Genomic DNA, 21810 nt, shown 5'->3' on the forward strand with positions numbered 1-21810 from the left:
TGAAGCCGGGGTTTTAATAACTTCAAAAAATAATTTTAAAATAATTTTTTTAAATGATGATTCAGTGTCCTCTTTCCCATCTCAAGCAAGATGAATTTTATTAATTCCTCTTACTACTTCCATTCAAAAAGATATTACATTTATAAAAAAAAAAAAAAAAGATATTACATTTATAAACTGGATTTACTAGTAGTTGACACTTGGCCATGTTCTGGATCCAAAAAATGTACACAAAACCCCTCAGATATAAATGACATTTTGGGGACGATTAGGGAATATTTATATGCTATATTATTAAATTAATGTTAACTTTCTCAGGTGTGATAATGTGGTTAAGTAAAAGGATGTTCTTATTCTTAGGAGATGTGTGCTGAAACTATGCTACCTTCTTTCAAACAGTTCAGCAAAAAAATATGTATTTGTGTAAATTATATATTATGCACAGACAGAGAGAGAGAGAGCAAGAGAGCGCAAATGTGGCAGAACGCTAACAGCTGGAAGCTCTTCATTGTAATAATTCTTCCAACTTTTCTGTAGGTTAAAAAATACTGGTTGTAGGTTTAAGAGAAAAAGGCATGATATTAGTTTATACATTAATAATTAAAAATAAAAACCTTGAAATATGAAGCACATGATAACTAGTTTTGAAGTCAAATCAAACCGATCTCAGAGCACCATCCACAGCATGGGCCCTGAAATAGTTACAGGTCAGGTCCTGGATGGGCAACCAAACTCCACCAGAGCAGGTGCGGGGGCTCCAGAGTGCTCCGCGTCCACGCACAGAGATCTACAAGGGCAGGCATTTCTGTGTTTTGTTTGTTGCTGTATCCCCGGTGCCGGGTTGTTCATTACAGATTACTCTAGAGCAAACCTGGAAATAAGCAAACCGCCCAGCTGTAGGGGATAGCTAAGTAAAATATGTCATATTCATTTGAAATCTCTTACGGCCACTATTTGTTGTATGAATAAATGTAGGTTTTTCGCCTGCTCTCTATAATCCCCTTATTTGCACCTGTTTCTCTCCAGACAGGAGAAGAGGCCACCCAGACCACGGAAGAGGCTTCGCCCTGACCAAGCTGGACGGCCTGGCTTGGGGCTCCCCCAGAGCCCCCAGGGGTCAGGTCCTCAGGTCCCCAGGGAGACCAGAGGCTCTGGATAACCAGACTAGTTTTGTTTATATAAACAGGGTAGGAGCAAGGCTATGAAGAATGAATAAGGCTTGGCAGCCAAAAATGCATATCGGTGCCTTATAGAGTCATCTAGAAATAAGCTGACGGCATCTTAAACTGTGACACTCCCTCCCAACAAAGGGCCTGGTGCTACGGTGAGAGGCTGCAGAAAAGAACAAGATTCCTTTCTGGGTAGACCCACTACTCCTTTTGGTCCTTTCCTTCAGAATCACATTGGTCAACACCAGCCTTCTCCTGGATAAAGGCTGTAAGTGGCTTGGAGACCCTGAGAGACACGGGGGGGGGTGGGGGTGGGAAGAGGGAGACTCAACCTCTTTCCTTTCAAAAAAATCCCCAAAAGATAAATAATAAAGAGATAAATGCTTTTCGATATGAAATTTTATTTTGAATTTTTAAAATACGTACATCTTACACTGCAGTTAATCAAAACAAAGCTTAAGAAAGTAAATCCCTGCCTCCTTTAGTACCCGGACTTACGCTGGGTACCCGGTCCTGGGGCCGCCGGGAGTGACGGGCCGGCGCAGGGGCTCGGGGCCGCCCCACTGCACGCCGGCCGCCCCCTTCCGCCTCGCCTTCCCCGTGTTGGTCATGATCTGGTGGAAGCAAAGAGGAAACAGGGCTGGAGAAATCATCCAGGTGAGAGCTGACCTAGACGTTCTAACTCACTACATTTAATAATCTATAGTAATAAGAGGATTTGCAAATAAGTGAGGAAGGATCATGACACGGATCATTCAGCTAAACAGAAAATTTCGGGGAAAATCTGCTTAGGTTTTCATTTCATTTATACCATTTAGCAGTATAAATTAAAAAAACAAAATCAAACCACGGAAAAAGGAGAAGAAAACAATTGGATATAGTAACTTATCACATCTCTGGAGAGGACTGACCTTTGAAAGTAAGAAGGGAAAAAAGACGGACAGATTTGGTTTCATAAAAAATTAACATTTCGGGCTTCCCTGGTGGCGCAGTGGTTGAGAGTCTGCCTGCCAATGCAGGGGACACGGGTTCGAGCCCTGGTCTGGGAGGATCCCACATGCCGCGGAGCAGCTGGGCCCGTGAGCCACAGCTGCTGAGCCTGCGCGTCTGGAGCCTGTGCTCCGCAATAACAGAGGCCGCGATAGTGAGAGGCCCGCGCACCGCGATGAAGGGTGGCCCCCACTTGCCGCAACTAGAGAAAGCCCTCGCACAGAAACGAAGACCCAACACAGCCATTAAAAAAAAAAAAAAAAAAAAAAATTCCCCTTTAATGGATATTTGCATAGTCGCTAACTTAAAAAAAAAAATTAACATTTCCACATACACAGTAATTTAATGATAAACCAAATTAACAGGTAAACAATGAACTGGGAAGAAATATTTGCAGCACGTTTAACAGATGAAAGCTTAAGATTTTCATTAGATAAAGAGTTCTTACAAATCAGTAAGTAAAACACTGGGCAAAGAATTCAAACAGCCAAGTCACAAAATAAAAAGAATCACCAGTAAAGAGAAGAAAAAATTATCAATTTTATAAGTAACTAGAAACTACAGCTTTACAAAAAATGTATCATTCTCCAATTATTAAATGAGTGACAATTAAAGAAACGACCCCATCCACTTCTGACAATAGTTTAAAATGTCACTGGCATGGAAATTTGAGACAGCTCTTTTGGAAAATAATTTGGCATTTTATATCAAGAGTCATTAAAGTGTTCATATCCTTGGGTGTTAAACCCTAGAGAAAGAATCCAAAATATGGAAGATGTTAAATAAAGCTGTATGTTACAAAATCATTACACAGTAAAACTGGAACAATCTAACTCTCTAGTAATAGGGGAATAATTAAGTAAAATATGGCATATTCATTTGAAATATTACATGGCCATGTACAATGATAAAGACTAGGTTATGAAGAAAAATGTTTATTTAAAACATTGTTAAGTCAGGTTATAATATTGTACATAAATGATGCTTTCCATTATGCTAAAAGTACACAAAAAGACTGGAAGGAAATGAACACTAAAATGATTATAGTGGCTACATAGGACAGTGAACCAAGAATAATTTTTTTCCTCTCTATTTTCCGAGTTTTTTGTAATATGGTTATATTATGTTAATAATTAAGAAAAACTGTTTAAAAAAGAAATCACTGTAAAATTGGTGAAATCTGAATGAAGTCTGTGGATTGTACCAACATCAATCTCCTGGTTCAATACATGCTACAGCCACCACTGGGGACGCCAGGTGAAGGGTTCACGGGACCTCTCTGTACTACTTTTTCAACTTCCCGTGAATCTGTAATTATTTCCAAATAAAAAGTTAAAGAAAAATTTTTAATTGGAATTACGTCTTTGATTTCCTGATTTTACTTAAAAGTTATTTGGGTTTATCTAGTATTTGAGGTAGGAAGGAGAAAAAAAAAGGCCCATTTCCTCTGGGAGAGCATCGCTAGGCCTCACCTGTGCTGCGGGGGACAGCTACCAGCTGGAGGGCTTGGTGAGCGGGTTGGGGGAGAGGGAAGGGGGTGTGAAGGGGAGAAAGGCAGGAGAGAGGAGGGGGGAGGCCCCTACCCTCTTGGAGGAAATGGAACATAATTAAGCTTCCCAAATAAGAACGAATATGCAGTTTCACCTCTCTTAATATCTCTTGTGAAATTTGCAAAAGAAGGCTATTTTAACTGCCATCACTTAATACTGCTGTCTGCTTCTCCCCCGACTTCCCTTCTGTCCCGCTGTCCCCGTCTAGTACCTAGGGTCAAATTCACATGTCCGCCCCCATGACCAGAGCAGGTTCCTTCAGGCCAATATTCAGCAGTACCTTAGGACCACCCGGGGCTTCTCTTTCCCCCTCCATTATGCCAGTCAGACACCCGGGTCCTTCCACAGAGGGCTGGGATAGGAAGGCTCAGTCTTAAGCGCTGGAGAGGGAGACAGCGAGTGTGTGGGTTGCTAGCCCCCCACGCCCCCTGCCTCCTCCCTGTTCCACGGTCCCTCCCAACTCCTTCCTAGAGGAGAGAGAACACAGCACATATTTGAGAGTGTTTCAGCCTTTGGAAAACCCTGTCAGCCACACCATCTCCCTGAAACTTCACAGGCCTAAGAAACAATCTAAGGTGGGTGGTATTTGTCCTCTCCAGTGGATGAGGAAACTGGGTCAGGCCTGTGGGCAGAACCATCCGGTGTGTCGTCAGAAGGCCTGAGGAAAGGTCTCAGGTGAACAGGGTTGGTGTGAGGGCCCAGAATGACTGTGTTAGGCGCTCGGTGTCTCAGAGCAGCTCTTTCCAGAGGGCTTGTTTCCTGTTCACCTCACAAACCACTGTGCATGTGGGGAGCCACGGAGGGGTCCACAAGGGCTCCAGGGCCCTCTCTGGGCACCTCACTTTGCAAAGGAGGCTTTTTGGGCTGGAAAGTTCTTAAAGTGTATCTACCAACAACGTGCTATTTCCACAGAAATGCTTCAGGGGTTGTTGGTAGAGAAGAGGAAGGGTTCCTGACAACCACCCTACTCATCAAAGGAACTCAGCTTCCATCTGTGTTACGGATGGAGATGCTGTTTGAAAAAAGGTCCTGCTACTAAAAAAATACAGCATGCTTAACCACAATTAGAAAAAAATGCAGCATATGATTTAGCTGAACGTAATTTATTCTGTAGTAAAAGATGGTCAACATGTCAATTTAGGTAAAGAATTTCCCATTTACTAGTTTTTGAGTATTGGTGAATCTAAGCAATTATGACATGCTATAGAGCAGTATGAAGTTTTGTAAGAAAATACAGGCACACAATATGTCCATCTATACACATGGAAAACAACCTGGAAGCTGAAGGAGACACTGCTAGCTGGCCACCTAATACTCATTCCCTCTTTCTTGACCAAGAGCCCTCTGATTTTGTGGGCCCAGAAATGCGTCTACTTAAAAACACCTTTCCAGACTCTCTTGCAGCTAGGGGCCATGTGGCCCAGTTCTGACCAGTAAGAAGTAAGTGGGGAGGGAGGGTGGGAGGAAGACGCAAGAGGGAGGAGATATGGTGATATACGTATATGTATAGCTGATTCACTTTGTTATAAAGCAGAAACTAACACACCACTGTAAAGCAATTATACTCCAATTAAAAAAAAAAAAAAAAAAGAAGTAAGCGGGGGACGCCAGAAGTAGCTTTGGGAAAAGCACTGTAGAGGGGGTGGATTTGGCTGGCCTGCACGCTTGACTTCCTCCTGACTTTATCATGATTTGTGCCAGGAGCTGCATCCATCGTCTTATGACCAAGAGGCAACAAGCATGTGAATGAAGGGCCAATGCACCAGGCAGAGCTCCCGTGGAGCTAATGAAACCAAAGCTTCACAGCCCCGGAAACAGCCCCGGCAATGTGCTCATATGGTTTTTGTAAAATTTGCAGAAGTAGCATGTTTCAATTGCAGTCACTTAAAACTGCTGTTTCTTTCTACTCTCACTTCCCTTGCCATACTCCCCCTCACGGTGTTGGAATGGCCAAAGTCAAATTAGAACTTAGCTAAAAGGACGGTGAATCCAGGTTACCTTTAATTTGAGTCTAGTGGGAAATATGATTCCCAGTCACTTCTGTGCATAGCCAAACCATCTCTAGCTGCCCTGGTGTGGAAGTGGCTTCTAGGAATTCCACACATCATCAGAGAATTTATGAAGAGTCAGTGCACAAGAAAACTTGAAATGCCCCCAAATCTTCCAGTTTCTTTATGAAAGAAGTTTGAGGATGGTTTTCTCAAATTTAACAACAATCCTAAAAATTTACACAGCATTACCATAAAGCTAAATGTGAGGCCAAAAGAACATTTTCAAATCTATCAATAATAAGAAACAAAGCTGGTCAAATACATTACAGGAAGGACTAATTTTCTTTTCTTTCTCTGTAGAAAATATTACAAACTCGTTGTCACATATGTAGAGGCAATCAAAGAGTATAAAACAAAAAATATCCGGAAAGAAAACTATGAAGCACGTGGCAAGCAGCTAGTCAATAAAACGTTATTTTTCTGTTTGTGATACCCGTCAGTTCTTTCTTTTTTCCCTTTACCTTTTTTTAAAAAAAAAATTGAACTATAGTTGATTTACCATGTTGTGTTAGTTTCAGGTGCACAGCGAAGTGATTCAGTTATACATATATCTATTCTTTTTCAGATTCTTTTCCATTATAGGTTATTACAAGATATTGAGTATAGTTCCCTGTGTTATACAGTAGGTCCTTATTGGTTATCGATCTGTCAGTTCTTAAAATTTGAATTTGACTGTGATTTATTTTTCTTAGTCTCATTCTACGTATTCACTTTTATACCTAAACCTTGTATTCCGTTGTTTTAAAGAAGGCCTGCAAAACCCGGTAAACTGGAGGGCCCACAAAACCTGGATCTTCCCTTTTGACGGGCTGGGTGAAAGAAGGCAAGAGACGAGCCTAGGGTCTGATAAGGCTGGATTCCCTGCTACTTGCAGATGAGCTCAATACCAACTGACAAAGGAAAGATGAGATACAGAGATAAATGAAAGGAAAATAGAGGGAACAGTGGTTACCTCTGGGTGGACAGAATTATTACGGTGGTTGTTTATGCTGTGCTTACTTTTGACTTTTCAGTAATAAGCATGTATTTCTTTTGCAATCGGAAAAAAGAATCCCAGAAACAAACTGAAAAAGAAAAGGATTTGGAATCTTTGGGGGTTGGGGATTCTTCCCCCTGCTTGTTTGGTTGTGTTTTCACACATAGGAATATGGACTTTTTAGTTAGTTCCAAGTGACTTTTCAATCATCAGAGTCCGGCAGAGCAAGAATAATTGGTTGAAAAGTGATTAGAAAAAAACCCCAAAGTGGAGACAAATTTGAAAAAAAAAAAAAAAGGAAAAATTGGAAACTGAGGCCCTTCCTTCTCTGGTTTTGGTTTTCACTGCGAGTAAAACAGGGTCAGCTTCAGGCGTCCAAACTTCTTCCCTGTCTCCGGCGGGCTGGCCCTGCCCCCTGGCCAGCTGCACCCACTTCCCGTGCTGAGGCCCCGTTAACCTTGAGGTCTGCCCACGTGGCAATGTTTCCATGGCCCAGATGCTGCCTTTAGAACCACTGAGGGGTGTAATAAAGATGCAGATTCCTGGGGCCAGGTCCACACACTCAGACTGTCTGGAGGTTGGGCCAGGACCCCTGCTTTAACCAGCTCTTTAGGAGATCTCTAAACCAACTTGGCAGAAACGAAAGTGTGGAAAGGGAGTGATTAGCATTGACACCAGGCATTCCCCCTCCAAACTGAGTCTATGCTTAAAGATTAGACCATATAGTAATTTTGAATATTTCACACAGTTGGAGACTCTAAACTTTCAAATACGGAACAGAATTCACTGGAAAATCAACAGTTCTCCCGGAAGGCAGCAGACCTTAGTGGTAAAGAGCAAGCAGGCTCAGATAACACCTGAGAATGCTCCTCAGCCCTCTCAGCCTTAGCTTCCTCATCCATGACACGCAATATGAGCAGAATTTACCCCATCCTTTGTTGGGAGGATTAAATAAATGGAATCAGATATGTGAAGCAATCAGCACAGGACTTGGCCCAGGACGTGAGCCCAACTGATTTAAGGCACGCCTATGACTGTTGTGAAAGGTAACTGAACAATAAGTTTAAACTTCAAAATAAAAACAAAAAAACTGAGATCCTATGATAAATATCTACACTCCTTTACCCAGGGTATTGAAGATATTTAAGTCAGGGCACTCTTTTTAGGAAGAACTAAGTGATTATTCGGCATAATATGGACGATTCTAAAAAATTTAGAAATAACCAAGCAAGAAGTTGGCAAGTCATCAATCTTGACCTGCTGCTGATCACGGCCTGAAGAAGAAACACAAAAGGGTGCTGTTTTTCACCAGAATTATGAGTGAACGGATACATTTGATGTGACCACCACCGCTCTCAGGCAAGGCCAGGAAAAGCGGCTTGTTCTGCCCAAGCTTTCCCTGAGCTCCCTGTGGTCGTCAGCTTCTTCATGGCCCGGGCTCTGCGGTGCGCAGGCGCCATCTGCTTGAACTTGGCGGGGTGAGGACAGGCAGCGAGTGTGGCCTTGCAGGGCGCAGGGTGGCCGTCAATGCCCAGCAAGCGGGGAGCCATGGGTCCAGGCATCCTGGGAAGGTCTCCCTTCCATCCCCTCGACACCCTGGCAGGCTGCCCTCACTGCACCTCCCCCCTCACGCCCTAACTAGTATTATAGTTTTTAAATCACTGGTGTGTACAATAACCGCTCCTGGGATTATGGTAAGGAGGTCAGGGCTGGGGCCTAGACTCTATTTTAACCCACCTTCAATGGCCAGCTCTGACATCACAGGATGATACCCGTCAACCCCCTGACCCTCCATCCCTCATCAACAGCATAGTTTTATCTGCTCTGTGTCATCTTCTGTAAACTTTTGGAAGATCACAGCTTGAGAAACTTTGCCAGCATTCTGCTGTGTGTTAGGCAAATGGCACAGGTTCAATGAAAAATTTTTGAATACAAGTTTCTAAAAGTCAACAGCTTTCCACTGATCTTGAAAAATCTACAATCTACCTAGTACATCAGAATGGGAGGCGTGAATTGTGATTTTTGGGGTGCCCATTCCCTAGTGAAATGCAACGCCTTCTATCTCTGGCAGGTTCCCTCGTTTGACACAAGCAGTTAGCAGGTATGAGTGCACAACCCCCGTGTGAACCACCAGAGCCAAAGGTGGGCAGGTGAGGTGAGCTCATAGCGCTGGCCGGCTGTCAATTTCAAATCAAGACTGGGTGACTGGGCTTCCCTGGTGGTGCAGTGGTTAAGAATCCGTGTGCCAATGCAGGGGACACGGGTTCGATCCCTGGTCCGGGAAGATCCCACATGCCGCGGAGCAACTAAGCCCGTGCGCCACAACTACTGAGACCACCTAGCCCGCCTAGAGCCCATGCTCTGCAACAAGAGAAGCCACCGCAATGAGAAGCCCACGCACCGCAATGAAGAGTAGCCCCTGCTCGCCGCAACTAGAGAAAGCCCGAGCAAAGCAACAAAGACCCAACGCAGCCAAAAATAAAATTAATTAATTAATTTAAAAAAAAAAAAAAAAAAGACTGGGTGACTGAGGGCAGCTGAGGAGTCTAATGAACAAGGACAGCAAAATGGGGAGTGTACCTATAACCTCAGTGATTACTGCTCAACAGTAAGTTTTCTAATAAAACTTTAAAGTGTTTCCACATGAGATCCTTTGGTGACCTGGTCTAGTGGGTCGAATGGTGGCCCCCAACAGATCTGTCCATGTACTAACCCCGGGAACCTGTGAACGTGGCCTGATTTGGATAAACAGTCTTTGCAGATGTAGTTACATTAGGGATCTTGACATGAAGAGATCATCCTAGATTATCCTAAATCCAGTGAAGAGTGTCATAAGAGACAAGAGAACACAAAGAGAAGAGGAGAAAGTCACTGGAGAAGGAGGCAGAGTCCGGAGCTCCACAGCCACAAGCCCAGGAGGGTCTGGAGACGCCAGAAGGTGCAAGACCAAGAAAGATTCTCCCCTAGAGCCTTCGGAGGGAGTGCGGTTGTGCTGATAACTTGATTGTGGACTTCTGGCCTCCAGAACGGTGAAAGAATACATTTCTGTGGTTTTAAGCCGTCCAGTTTATGGTAATTTGTTATTGCAGCCCTAGGAAACTAATAACCTTGGTCTTCACATCCCTATAACGAATTCTTTCTGTACTTCATTCTTACCACTCACATTGCCACCGAAAAGTAACTGACACCAATGAGATAAACAAGCATGTGTAGAACTTTTCTAAATACTTCCTTCTGGTAAAAGAACAATACCTGTGCATTAAGGAGATTTAGAACTGCAGGCTATGGTAAAATGACACCATTAAGCTGGATTATTGGTTGATTTGAAAGCTCTGTCCCTTTGTGCCTCACCAACCTGCAAGATTAAAGTGGTAGTTCCAGCATGTTCAGCGTCTTGTTTTCGTTGTTGCTGTTAAAAATCTTCACCATATCAACATAAGATCTCACCCGCGGCACTTCACTGTGCAGAGGTGCTAAAAGCTATTTAGCGGAGGGGCCGTACTGGGGTTTCTGTCTGAACATCCTTGCTGACCCTCGCGTGCTTGTGCAGTGGTGTCTGTGGGAAAGTCCCAGCATCTCAGGGCTGAGTTCTCGACAGCTTTGCCACCACCCTCCAGAGAAGCCCCGCCAACTTGCCTTCTGTTTTCCTCACCACCTGCCCATGAAGCATGAGAATCTTGTTTTTAAAAATGCACGTCCAGGGCTTCGCTGGTGGCGCAGTGGTTAAGAATCTGCCTGCCAGTGCAGCGGACACGGGTTTGAGCCCTGGTCTGGGAAGATCCCACACGCCGCGGAGCAACTAAGCCGGGGCGCCACAACTACTGAGCCTGCGCTCTAGAGCCCACGAGCCACAACTACTGAAGCCCGCACGCCTAGAGCCCGTGCTCTGCAACAAGAGAAGCCACCACAATGAGAAGCCCGCGCACCACAACGAAGAGTCGCCCCCGCTCGCCACAACTAGAGAAAGCCCGCACGCAGCAACGAAGACCCAACGCAGACACAAATAAATAAAATAAAAAATAAATAAATTGAAAAAAAAAATGCACGTCCTGTCAAATGGAGCTCAGTCCTTCCCTGACAAATCCAGTGTTCTTCCAAAGGGAAGCAAAGGCCTAGTCAGGGCTCAAGACTTCCATCAGCAGTTTGGAACCCAGATGGCCTCACTTCCCTCCCTTCTCAAGCACCTACCTCCCCACTTGACTTAACGTAATGGAGCCTCCGCAGTCAGTTAGGTTCCTTTGACCCCTGAGTTGTTTCTGGGGACAATGGCGGGCCTTCAGGCACTTGTCCATGACTGGGGGCTGGTGGTCACCCAGCCTCCTAAGTCACTTCCCTTCTTTAACTCTTGCCCCATACGGTCTATTCTCCACAAAGCAGCCAGAGTGAAAATAGAAGTTAATATAGTAAAACGTAAGTCAAACTGAGTACTCCCCTGCTCTGCACCCTCCAACAACTTCCCAGCTCATGCAGAGTAAACTCCAAAACCCTCACCGACAACGTCCCCATGACTGGGCCCTTGGCTGTCCTCCAACTTCAAGTTCTGCCAGCATATACTGACTCCAGCCTGGGGCCCCTGGAAACTCCTTGAACAATGAGGAAGACCAGGCCCAGGTGACCAGGGAGACCAGAGCCCAGGGTGAGGTGATGAGGGCCTGGACGGGGCAGCAATGGGAATGGACAGGTGCTTTCTGCTTCCACCTGCCCTGGAAAGGCTCACGCCACCTGCACCCGCCACCTTTTTCCTTCCCAAGTCACCGTCTTTGCTTCAATTGTGGAGAGTCTGGCTCCCAGCTCCAACACCGACCTGCCCAATCTGACGAGATTTCAGGGTCCATGTAACTGACCCAGTCAACCACCAGCTTCAAAATTCCAGGAGCTCCTTTTAATACCAATGGCCTTCACTCCTATGTGCTCAGCCATCTGTCAGGGGGCTTCAGTCTGAACTGGCCTCATCCTGTGCAACTGCTCCTCCCTTCAGAAACCTTACCCTGCAGCATCCCACCTGCTCACCCATGTGTTCTCTGATCAAGGTTCCACGAGACACCTGGGCCCCCGACGCCGCCGTCCTCTCCCAGCCAGTCGGCAGCTCCCCCAACTCACACCCTTCCCTATCTAGCTGGTGGGTGGTAGCAAGGCGTTCCTGGAGCGCCGGGGTCGTCGGGGAGTTCAGATTATGGCCCCTCACAGACGTGTGACTCCACAGGCCTCTTGGTGCTTTGCCTGACCACTCAGGCCATCCGGAAACACCCCTCCCTCCTGGTTTCCGTGGCACTGCTTTCTCCTGGTTCTCCGCAAGCCTCTCTGACTCTTCACTTTCTGTCCTTCTCAGGGGCCCGTCTTCCTTCTCCTGCGCCTGACATGCTGGCTCGCCCCCTGCCCTCAGCCCCGCCCTCCCTCCCTCTCCACCCTCCACCTCCCTCAGTGGGCGACCTCACCTGCTCGGATGGCTTCAGCCATCACCTGTGTGCTGACGACTGACAAACCTGCAGCAGTCTTCCCTTCTCCCAGATAAGGCACAAGAAAACCAAGACGCGGGACGGGTAGATGATTACTACGAAGGACGGGCTTACCCTCAGATGTTACGAAGGCTCTGGAGTGTGCCTTTTAGGTATACCCTAACCGCCTTCTGTTCACCAGCGGGTCTGTTTAGGATAGTAACTAGGGCCGCTGTGCACTTCAGGGCCCCTGGAAGCGAGCTGGCTAACACATATCTTCTCATAAACTCAGTATCATAACAGACCAAACCAAACCCTTATGTGTTACTGCAAATGCTAAGTCCATCAATGGTCCATCTCTCCTTTCTATTTCGGGGTCCCCACCCCCTTCACACGGTACTTACTCCCAAGTACTCCGTGGTCAGAAGCTTCTCGCCTGAGAGCTCTCCAAGCTGGGGCTGGATCAGTTCATCTTTGTCCAGATCAGCTTCCATAGTGTCATGGTCCTCCTGTTTCAAAGGAGACACGGGGTGAGTGCTCTGGACCCCTCCCTCGCTGCAAGTTCCCAGAGGGCGGCTCTCCAAGTGGGCACCTCATGAAATGGGAAGACCTTAGCCCAACAGCAGCGGCTAGTGGGTTTGCATTTCAAAGGTTCTCCAGGGCCGTCTGCCCTCCGCTCACAACCTCCGCTCACGCCCTCCGCTCACAACCTCCGCTCTCAACCTCCGTGAAGATGAAAGGGAAAATGCCAACCCACCTCTTTAGGAAGCTGGGCGCCTAATGAACACTTCTGCAGCCACAGGTGGGAAGAGGTTCGACAAGATGCTGTTGAACGGTCTCTCCTAGGTACAGTTCTCAGAATGTTTTTTTCTGTGAGGTCAAGGTGCCACGTGAACAGCCAAATCAGCCAGTCTACAAATAACTACTAAGCACCTCCATGTGCACAGGCCTTACAGAGGATACAAAACTGTATATTATAGGCTTGTTCTTCTTACGCAGTTTACAGTCAATAAGAAGACTCAGCAAAAAAGAGAAGAACTGTTTTGCTTCTGGGAAGATGGAGTGGACATATTTTTCCCTGTTCTTCCCCCTAAGTACAACCAAAAACACTGGACATTATGTACAAAATAAATATGAGACCCTGAGAGATGGAGAGGAGGGGGCAGACTGGCTGGGTATCCTGAAACACAAGGAATAAAAGGTGGTGAGTCCCCTGGGTTTACTTTTTGCCTTAGAGATTCCAGACTTGGCGCTGAAGAAGCCAGCAACCCAGAAACAAGCATGGTGAAGACAAAAAAAGTCCCCCAAAGCCTACTCCGTCTAGCCAAAGAACCACGAAACGGGGAGCCCAGCATGATGGAACTTTTAGACACTAACCAAACACCGGAGAAAACACCGTCATCCCACCCACAGCCACACCAGAAAGGGCATCAGGGCGCTGAGACTGCTGCCCTTACCAGGCTGTGATGAGGCACCCCAGTGACCCCCACTGGGGTGATATCAGAGAGGGACAAGTAGGGAGGGGGAGTTTCATTACCACCTGCTGGGTGGTAATGAAGCCCCCCTACCCCGAGGGGAGAGTAGAGACCAGGTGGAGAGCCTGGACTTCCACCCCCACTCTGCAGTAATGAGATGTCCCTCCCCCCCAACCAGGGACGGTGTCAGAGGAGGCCTGGTGGAGACTCAAGACGTTCACCATTGCCACGTTTCACCATGTTCCTGTGGTGTTGGGGAGGCCACGTGGGGGGGCAGTCACAAGGCATTCTTACCACCTCTTCCAGTCGGGGAGGTGTTAGTGGCGGCCTAGCAGGGATGGAGAACTCCCACCCCTGTCCTGCAGTAACAAGGAGTCTCCTCCCCCGCTCCCTGGGGTGTCAACACAGGCCGACCGCAGGACCTGGACTTCTACTCACACCTAACAGTAATGAGGAGGAGCCCCTGCTCCTCTGCCAGAGCAGTGTCAGAAGAAGCCAGGTAAAAGAGAAGGTTTAATATAAGACAAAAGTTTCATAACATAGTATCCAAAATATCTGGGTTTAAATAAAAACTCATTCATCATACCAGGAACCAGCCGTGCTCTCAAACTGAATTAAGAGACAATCAAGAGAGGCCAACATCAAGATACAGAGATGCTAGAATTGTCTGAAAAAATTTTAAAGCAACCATCATGAAAAGGCTTCAGTGAGCAATCACAAACATTCTTGAAACAAATTAAAAAAACAGGAAGTCTCAAGAACGTAGAAAAGTAAACCCAAAGCAAACAAAAGGAAGGCAATAATAAAGAGAAGAGCAGATATTGATGAAAAGGAAAACGGAGAAACAACAGAGAAAATTGGTAAAACTAAAAGCTGATTCTTTGAAAAGATTAATGAAATTGTCAAACCTGTAGCAAGACTGACAAAGAAAAAGAAGACACAAATTACTGATATCAGGAATGAAACAGGAGATATCACTACAGACCTGCAGACATCAAAAGGATAATAGGCCCATACCAAGTTAATCATCACAATTTTGCCACCTATATACTTCTAAGTTTCTTTTCTACTTGCCACTGTCTTCTCTTAGGCCCTTGTCACTTTTTGTTCTTTTTCACTGTTTGAAAAGATATATTAGTTCAATTTTTTCGTAACAAACAATGCACAATTAAATTATATAATGCATGAGAGCTAACTTGGTGGGGTTTCCACTGGCCAAATGGGGACAATGTGAGCATGAAAATAAATGTTGATATTAATGGATTATCAGGTAGAAATCCACACAGGCAGAGTTCACACTTATACAGATAAAAGATTTTTAAAAAATGAAAGAAAAAAAGGATAATAGGGATTACTATGAGCAACTGTACATAAATTTGACAACTTAGATAAAAAACACAAAGCCTCTCAGATGACTTGAATAATCCTATAATTATTAAGAAAATTGAATTCCTAATTTAAAAATTCCCCCAAAGAAGTCTCCAGGCCCACATGGTTTCACTGGAGAATTCTACCAAACTTTCTAAAAAGTTAACACCAATTCTACACAATGTTCTCCAAAAACGGAAGAGGAAGAAATAATTCCTAATTCATTTTATGAAGCTGGTATTACCCTGGTACCGAAACCAGGCAATGATAGTACTTCTATAAAAAGAATACAGACAAATATCCATCATAAATAAAGATGCAAAAATCCTTAACAACCAAGTTAAAGGAAAATGAAAAAAAATCCTTAACAAAATATAGGCAAATAGAATAGACCAATAGATCAATATGCTAAAAAAATTATATACAATGACCAAGTGGGGCTTGTTCTAGTGATGCAAGTCTGGTTCAGTATTTAAAATTTAATCATTGTAATCCACAAGATTAACAGGCTTATGAAGAAAAAAAAAAAAAAATCACATGATTATATTAATGGATGAAGAAAAAGCATGACAAAATTCAGTATCCGTTCATGACCAAAAACTCAAAAGGATAGGAATGGGGGGTACTTGATAAAGAACATCTATAGAAAACCTGTATTTAACATTACACTTAATGGTGAAAGACTGGATGCCTTCCCCCTAAGACTGGGAACAAGGGAAGGATTTCTACTCTCACCATTCTTAGTGTTATAAGTTCTAGACAGAGCAAGAAGGCAAAAAAGGAAATAGGAAGCGTACAGATCAGAAAGGAAGAAATAGAATTGTCTTTATTTGCAGATGACATGATTGTCTATGTAGAAAATCCCAAGGAATTGACCTCCCAAAACTCGAAGAACTAATAAGTGAGTTCAGCAAGGTCACAGGATATAAGATAAACATACAAAAATCAATTTCTACATACTAGTCTTAAATTAAGACTCTGATTAAAAATACAATATAATTTACAATTGCTTATACACACACACACACACACAATAAAATAAGAAATATTTAGGTGTAAATCTAACAAAACATGTATAGGACTTGTACGCTGAGAACTACAAAACACTAAAGAAAGAAATCAAAGGAGGTCTAAATAAATGGAAAGACATTAACTTGTTCATGAATTAGAAACCCAACTTAGTTAAAATGTCAATTCTCCCCAAGTTGATATACAAGTTTAATGTAATTTCTATAAAAATCCCAGCAAGATTTTTCTGTAGATGGGTACAAGACTACTCTAAAATTTATACGGAAGGGGCAAAGGAACTAGAATAGCTAAGACAATTTTGAAAAAGAAGAATAAAGTGGGAGGAATCAGTCTACCTGATTTCAAGACTTATTATTGTAGGCAAAGAATGTCGTCTGCCATTTCAGCAAACAAAGCATGCTGTGGCCATAAAGTCATCAGCCACTGCAGCCACCCCTGCTGGTGCACGCTGAGGGGAATTCAGGATGGAAAAAAACAGGGTACTGGCCCTAGATAGTTAAGATGAATATCAAAACGGTAATTTCAATGAGCCCAGGCTCTTGCATCTTCCCATACACTGAAAAGCACTAAAGTCATTAACTTGAGTTGTCCGTTTTTTTGTTTTTTTTTGTGATTAGTAGTAATCTTTTGATGTTCGACTACATTCTCCTCCCCAGCAAAAGCTCCTATTATATCCAGTGCCTCCCTTACCTCTTTGGAACAGTCCCTCAGAGCTGTCTCCCAGGCTATAGTCCTCAGTAAAGCCCCCAAATAAAACATAAAACTCTCAACCTTTAGGTTGTGCACTTTTTTTCCAGTTGACATTATATAGCTACCAGAATCAAGACTATGTGGTATTGGCAGAGGGAGAGAGATATAGATCAACTGGACAAAACAGAGAACCTCAAAACAGACTTACACAAATACGCCCAACTGATTTTTGACAAAGGTGCAAAAAGTAGTTCAACAGAGGAAGGATAGTCTTTTCAACAAGTGGTGCTGCCCCAAGATTCAATAATGAAAATTTTGAATTATTGACTAGATTGCTGCAAACTGGAACAGATCTCTCGGTGTGAGAAAGTAAATTATCATCGGGGAAACTTTTAAAATCTAAAATTATCATAAAATACCTTAATACTAGAGAAGGTAAAATATTCTATATGGGAGATAGTAGAGCACATAGGCTAGAAACATGGGCTCTGATGATCATCTGCCATTGGACTTTGTACAGTTTATTCCATCTACCTTTCAGTTTCCTTACCTGTAAAATCATGGTAATAATAGAATCTAACTCATAGGACACTTCTGAAAACTGTACATTAGAAAAGTGCCAGATACATTGTAAATGACTAATAAATGCCAGCCATAGTTATTGAACCAAACAAACAAACAAACAAACAAAAAACAAGTGGTGCTGGAGCAACTGGACATGCATAGGAAAAAAAAAAAAGAACCTTACTTTAATTCTCACACCTTATATAAAAATTAACTCAGAATGGACCATGGACTTAAATGTAAAGCTATCAAATTGTTAGAAAAAAACAGGAGAAAATCTTCAGGACCCATGGCAAGGCAAAGCGTTCTTATACTTGATACCAAGAGTACAATCCATAAAAAGGAAAATTTGATAAATTGGATTTTTATTGAAAATTTAAAAACTTTTTTTTTTTTTTTAAACATCCTTATTGGAGTATAATTGCTTTACAATGGTGTGTTAGTTTCTGCTTTATAACAAAGTGAATCAGGTATACATCTACATATGTTCCCATATCTCTTCCCTCTTGCATCTCCCTCCCTCCCACCCTCCCTATCCCACCCCTCTAGGTGGTCACAAAGCACCGAGCTGATCTCCCTGTGCTATGCGGCTGCTTCCCACTAGCTATCTATTTTACATTTGGTAGCGTATATATGTCCATGCCACTCTCTCACCCTGTCACATCTTACCCCTCCCCCTCCCCATATCCTCAAGTCCAAGACCCTGTTAAGAGGACAAAAAGAAAAGCTATAGACTGGCAGAAAACATTTGGAAACCACATATCTGACAAAGGACTAGTATCTAAATATATAAAATATAGAAAGAATACCCAAAACTCAACAGTAAAACCCCCAAACAATCCAATTAGAAAATGGGCAAAAACATGAAGAGACATTTCACTAAAGAGGACATGTGGATGACAAATAAGCACATTAAAATGTTCAACATCACTAGCCATTAGGAAAATGCAAATTAAAACCACAGTGAGTCACTCCACACCTATCAGAATGGCTAAGTTAAATAGCAGTAATAACATCAAATGCTGGTGAGGATGCAGAGAAAGTAGATCACACATACGTTGCTAGTGGGAACACAAAACTGGTACAGCCACTCTGGAAAACAGCTTGGCAGTTTCTTAAAAAGCTGAACATGGAACTACATATGACCCAACAATTATGTTCTTAGGCATTTATCCCAGAGAAATGGAAACTTATTGTCACACAAAAATCTGTACGTGAATGTTCATAGCAGCTTTATTTGTAATAACCAAAAACTGGGAACAACAGATGTCCTTCCACAGGAGAATGTTAAACAAACTGTGGTCCAGCCACACCATGAACTATTTTTTTAAAAATTAATTTATTTAATTTATTTATTTTTAGCTGCATTAGGTCTTCGTTGCTGCGCGCAGGCTTTCTTTAGTTGCGGCGAGCGGGGGCTACTCTTCGCTGCGGTGCGCGGCCTTCTCGTTGCGGTGGCTTCTCTTGTTGCGGAGCACGGGCTCTAGGTGCGCAGGCTTCAGCAGTTGTGGCACGCGGGCTCAGTAGTTGTGGCTGGCGGGCTCTGAGCGCAGGCTCAGTAGGTGTGGCGCACGGGCTTAGTTGCCCCGCGGCATGTGGGATCTTCCTGGACCAGGGCTCGAACCCGTGTCCCCTGAATTGGCAGGCGGATTCTTAACCACTGCGCCACCAGGGAAGCCCCACACCATGAACTATTGACACACAGGGGCCTGGATGAATCTCCAGTGAAATACGCTGTGTGAAAAAAGCCAATCCTCAGTGGTTACATACTATATCATTCCACTTATACAACGTTCTGGAAACGACAAAACTATGGAAATGGAGAACAGATTAGTGGTTGCCAGATTTTAAGGAGGAAGTGGGAGTTGTGGCTGTAAAGGGACCCTGTGGTAATGGAAATCTTCTGGTTCTTGAATGCATCAGTGTTAATACCTTGGTTGTTGTCATGCTGTAGCTTTGCAAGATGCTACCAGTGGATGGAATTGGGTAAAGGGTACACAAGATTTTTCTCTATTGTTACGTCAATCTATAATTATCTCAAAATAAAAAGTTTTCAAATACACAAAAAGAGAGGAGTTAAAAACAAAATAATAGTATATATGAGCTGTCCCGAGTCTGTGTCTAATCAAATGCCAGCTGAATGACGTACATGGTACCGGGGAAGCTGCGGTACTCTTTCCCACTCCCTGCTAGGACTTCGGAGATTACACTGTCCTTTGCAGGTTAAATTATAAAGATCAGTACAAAACAGACCAGACCGTCATCTGACTGAGGTAGAAACTAAGGAAAGAATGTGTCCCTGTGAAGGGAGCTGGCCTGCTATGAGGTGAGATGGCAGGAAGGAGGGGCCCTGGAGGAGATGCCCGTCCAGTGCCCGTCCAGTCTCAGGGCGGAGGGGGTGCCCCAGGCCTGCACGCCTGGGTGACAGGGGTCCCTGAGATTATCTAACCAATCCTTCTCCTGATTCCTCACCCACTCAACCACATGTGATTTGCTTCCTCTAAACTCGCCAACAGGAAGAGAAAGCAAACGTAAGTACCTGTCCTTGTTTTCAAACGAACTTCCAGCCATTTTGGATGCCCCAGTCTTTTGTGAATCTGGTTTATCTGAGTCAGTTTCCAAGGGAGGCGAAGGCCCAAATTCCCGTGAGGACTGCCTCTGGGTAGGGCTGTTCCAGGGCGCAGGCCTGTCTCCCAGGCTTTCTTCACCACCCAGTCAGTGCCATCTGCCACCACGAGACACCGTCACCCCAGGATGGGCTTTCTTAGGAAAAGGGGATTCGACTTATTCTAGGTGGCCCCCGACGCAGACCAGAACCAGCAGACTGAGAGGCACGTTCCGGTCCAATCCGGAGCCTTTCCTAACCCTCCGTGCTGTCGTATCCGCGGCAGGGGCTGCTGCGGAGACACTGCTTCCTCCAGCCTACATTTGAGCACTTAACTGATGTTCTGTGACCACAGAACCATGGAGGAATCCACCTTACCTTTCCACAGCACTTCACCTGAATCCTCACAGTGACTCCGTGTGGGTTCCTTTGATTACACCTACTTTGTCTGATGTGGAATCTGAGCTGGAGAGAAGCGACAGGTCCACAGTGAGAGCCTGGCCTGGAGGCAGGAGTCTGGACTTTAACCTTGGGCCAGTCCCCTTCTGCCCAGATCTTTCTGACTCAGCCACCTGGGGCCCCTCAGAGAAGCCGGTCTCTGAGGAGGCACAGGCTAGGCTGACCGGGTCTTCTGAGGCCCGAGGGTCCTCAGTGCCCGGCGGAGATTGAGCTCAACGGGGCAGACAGAGGGGGGAGGGGGGCCGCGGCACCGTTCGGACCCCCCTGTCTTGTCCTGCCTGGAACACCAGGTTCATGGTCGTCCAGCCTCTAGTCCTGACTCATTCTCCACGCAAGGGCTGCTACCTTCTTCTCCTGCTGCTTCACCTGAGCTGGCAGCTCTGTCAAGCGCGTGTGAACACGCCATCCTGAAATTTCACTCGGGGTTCCATAAAGGTAATGCTACGTGAGGCCCTACCTGAGGTCAGGTCTGGGACAGCCAGGTAAGATTTATGCTGCTGCCTTGGCTTAGAGTTTAGCTTACTACAATACCAGCATCTTAGTGATCAAATAGTGTGTACATTATATGATTATTTTAGGAAAATGACTGCTCTTTGTGGACAAAAGCATTGGGCTGTGTGGTCAGAGTGAGTGGCCAAGCGCTCTGGGCAGTGGGGTAGTATTTCATCTCTTTCCTAGGGAACCAAGCTTTGGAGGCACCAGCTGCAAATGGGCATATGGATGACAGTTTCACAGAGGTATTGGTCATACACCACTTCCCTGCCAGGATGAGATATGAAACCTTAAGAAACAAAACAAATGCCTACATTCCACTTCAATGAAAAATAAAAGGTCCATGGCTAACCTTAGTCAACACTCACAAAAGTACTTCTTTACTCTGCACAACGAGTACATAGGTAAGACGTTCACTTGCAAATATGCAAACCAGCGAATGTATTCTCCATCATAAGTTAAAGCTTGATTTATTAACTTGTTCAAAAACAAGTTAGTAAGAGAGTCACTGAAATATTATTCAAATTTTTAAAAATTTAAAGCAAGTTGAAGCTGTTTTTTATTAAAAATACCTCATAGCTAAATTCATTGGTAATTGATAACCTTCATAAAACACAGGCCAGTTTCTACATTTGGCCCCTAATATATACGACCCTGTAATAAAAGTTAACTTAAGTCACAGTGTCATGTGCAAGTGTAGGGCCAGAGGAAGAACCATGGCATCTCAGCCGATCTGCTTGCCACCTGGAGAATTTGCTTACTCTGCCACAGTTTCTCTACTGCCAACACGCAGGCAAATACTCTTGGTGCTTTCAAGAATATTACGTTGCTGTAAGATGCATAAATGTAAGAAAATGGATGTGAAAATCATTATTAAACTGATAGTTCCTGGTTAAGAAAGTTTGTAGTGAGGCTCTGATTAGACGTGATTCTTGTCAACGCCTGAGTTTCTCCATC

General features: G+C 44.4%; 1 protein-coding gene across 14 annotated transcripts in view; it reads right to left on the reverse strand.

Annotated features, from left to right (window-relative positions):
- The window catches only part of ARMC9 (armadillo repeat containing 9), a 156239-nt gene that overhangs the window by 19874 nt on the left and 114555 nt on the right, over nucleotides 1-21810 (reverse strand). For 8 of the 14 annotated variants that reach the window (XM_068544238.1, XM_068544237.1, XM_068544236.1 and 5 more), the window contains 2 exons: nucleotides 12576-12680; nucleotides 1668-1783 (listed from right to left, as the gene is read on the reverse strand). In XM_068544238.1, coding sequence (XP_068400339.1) covers nucleotides 1668-1783; nucleotides 12576-12680 — 221 coding nt within the window. Of the gene's footprint in view, nucleotides 1-1667; nucleotides 1784-12575; nucleotides 12681-18664; nucleotides 19032-20280; nucleotides 20368-21810 lie in introns of those variants that run through there. The other 6 variants (XM_068544246.1, XM_068544248.1, XM_068544247.1 and 3 more) reach the window with 3 other exon arrangements.

Source organism: Eschrichtius robustus, chromosome 5 (genome assembly GCF_028021215.1).
Source record: "Eschrichtius robustus isolate mEscRob2 chromosome 5, mEscRob2.pri, whole genome shotgun sequence".
NCBI lineage: Eukaryota > Metazoa > Chordata > Mammalia > Artiodactyla > Eschrichtiidae > Eschrichtius > Eschrichtius robustus.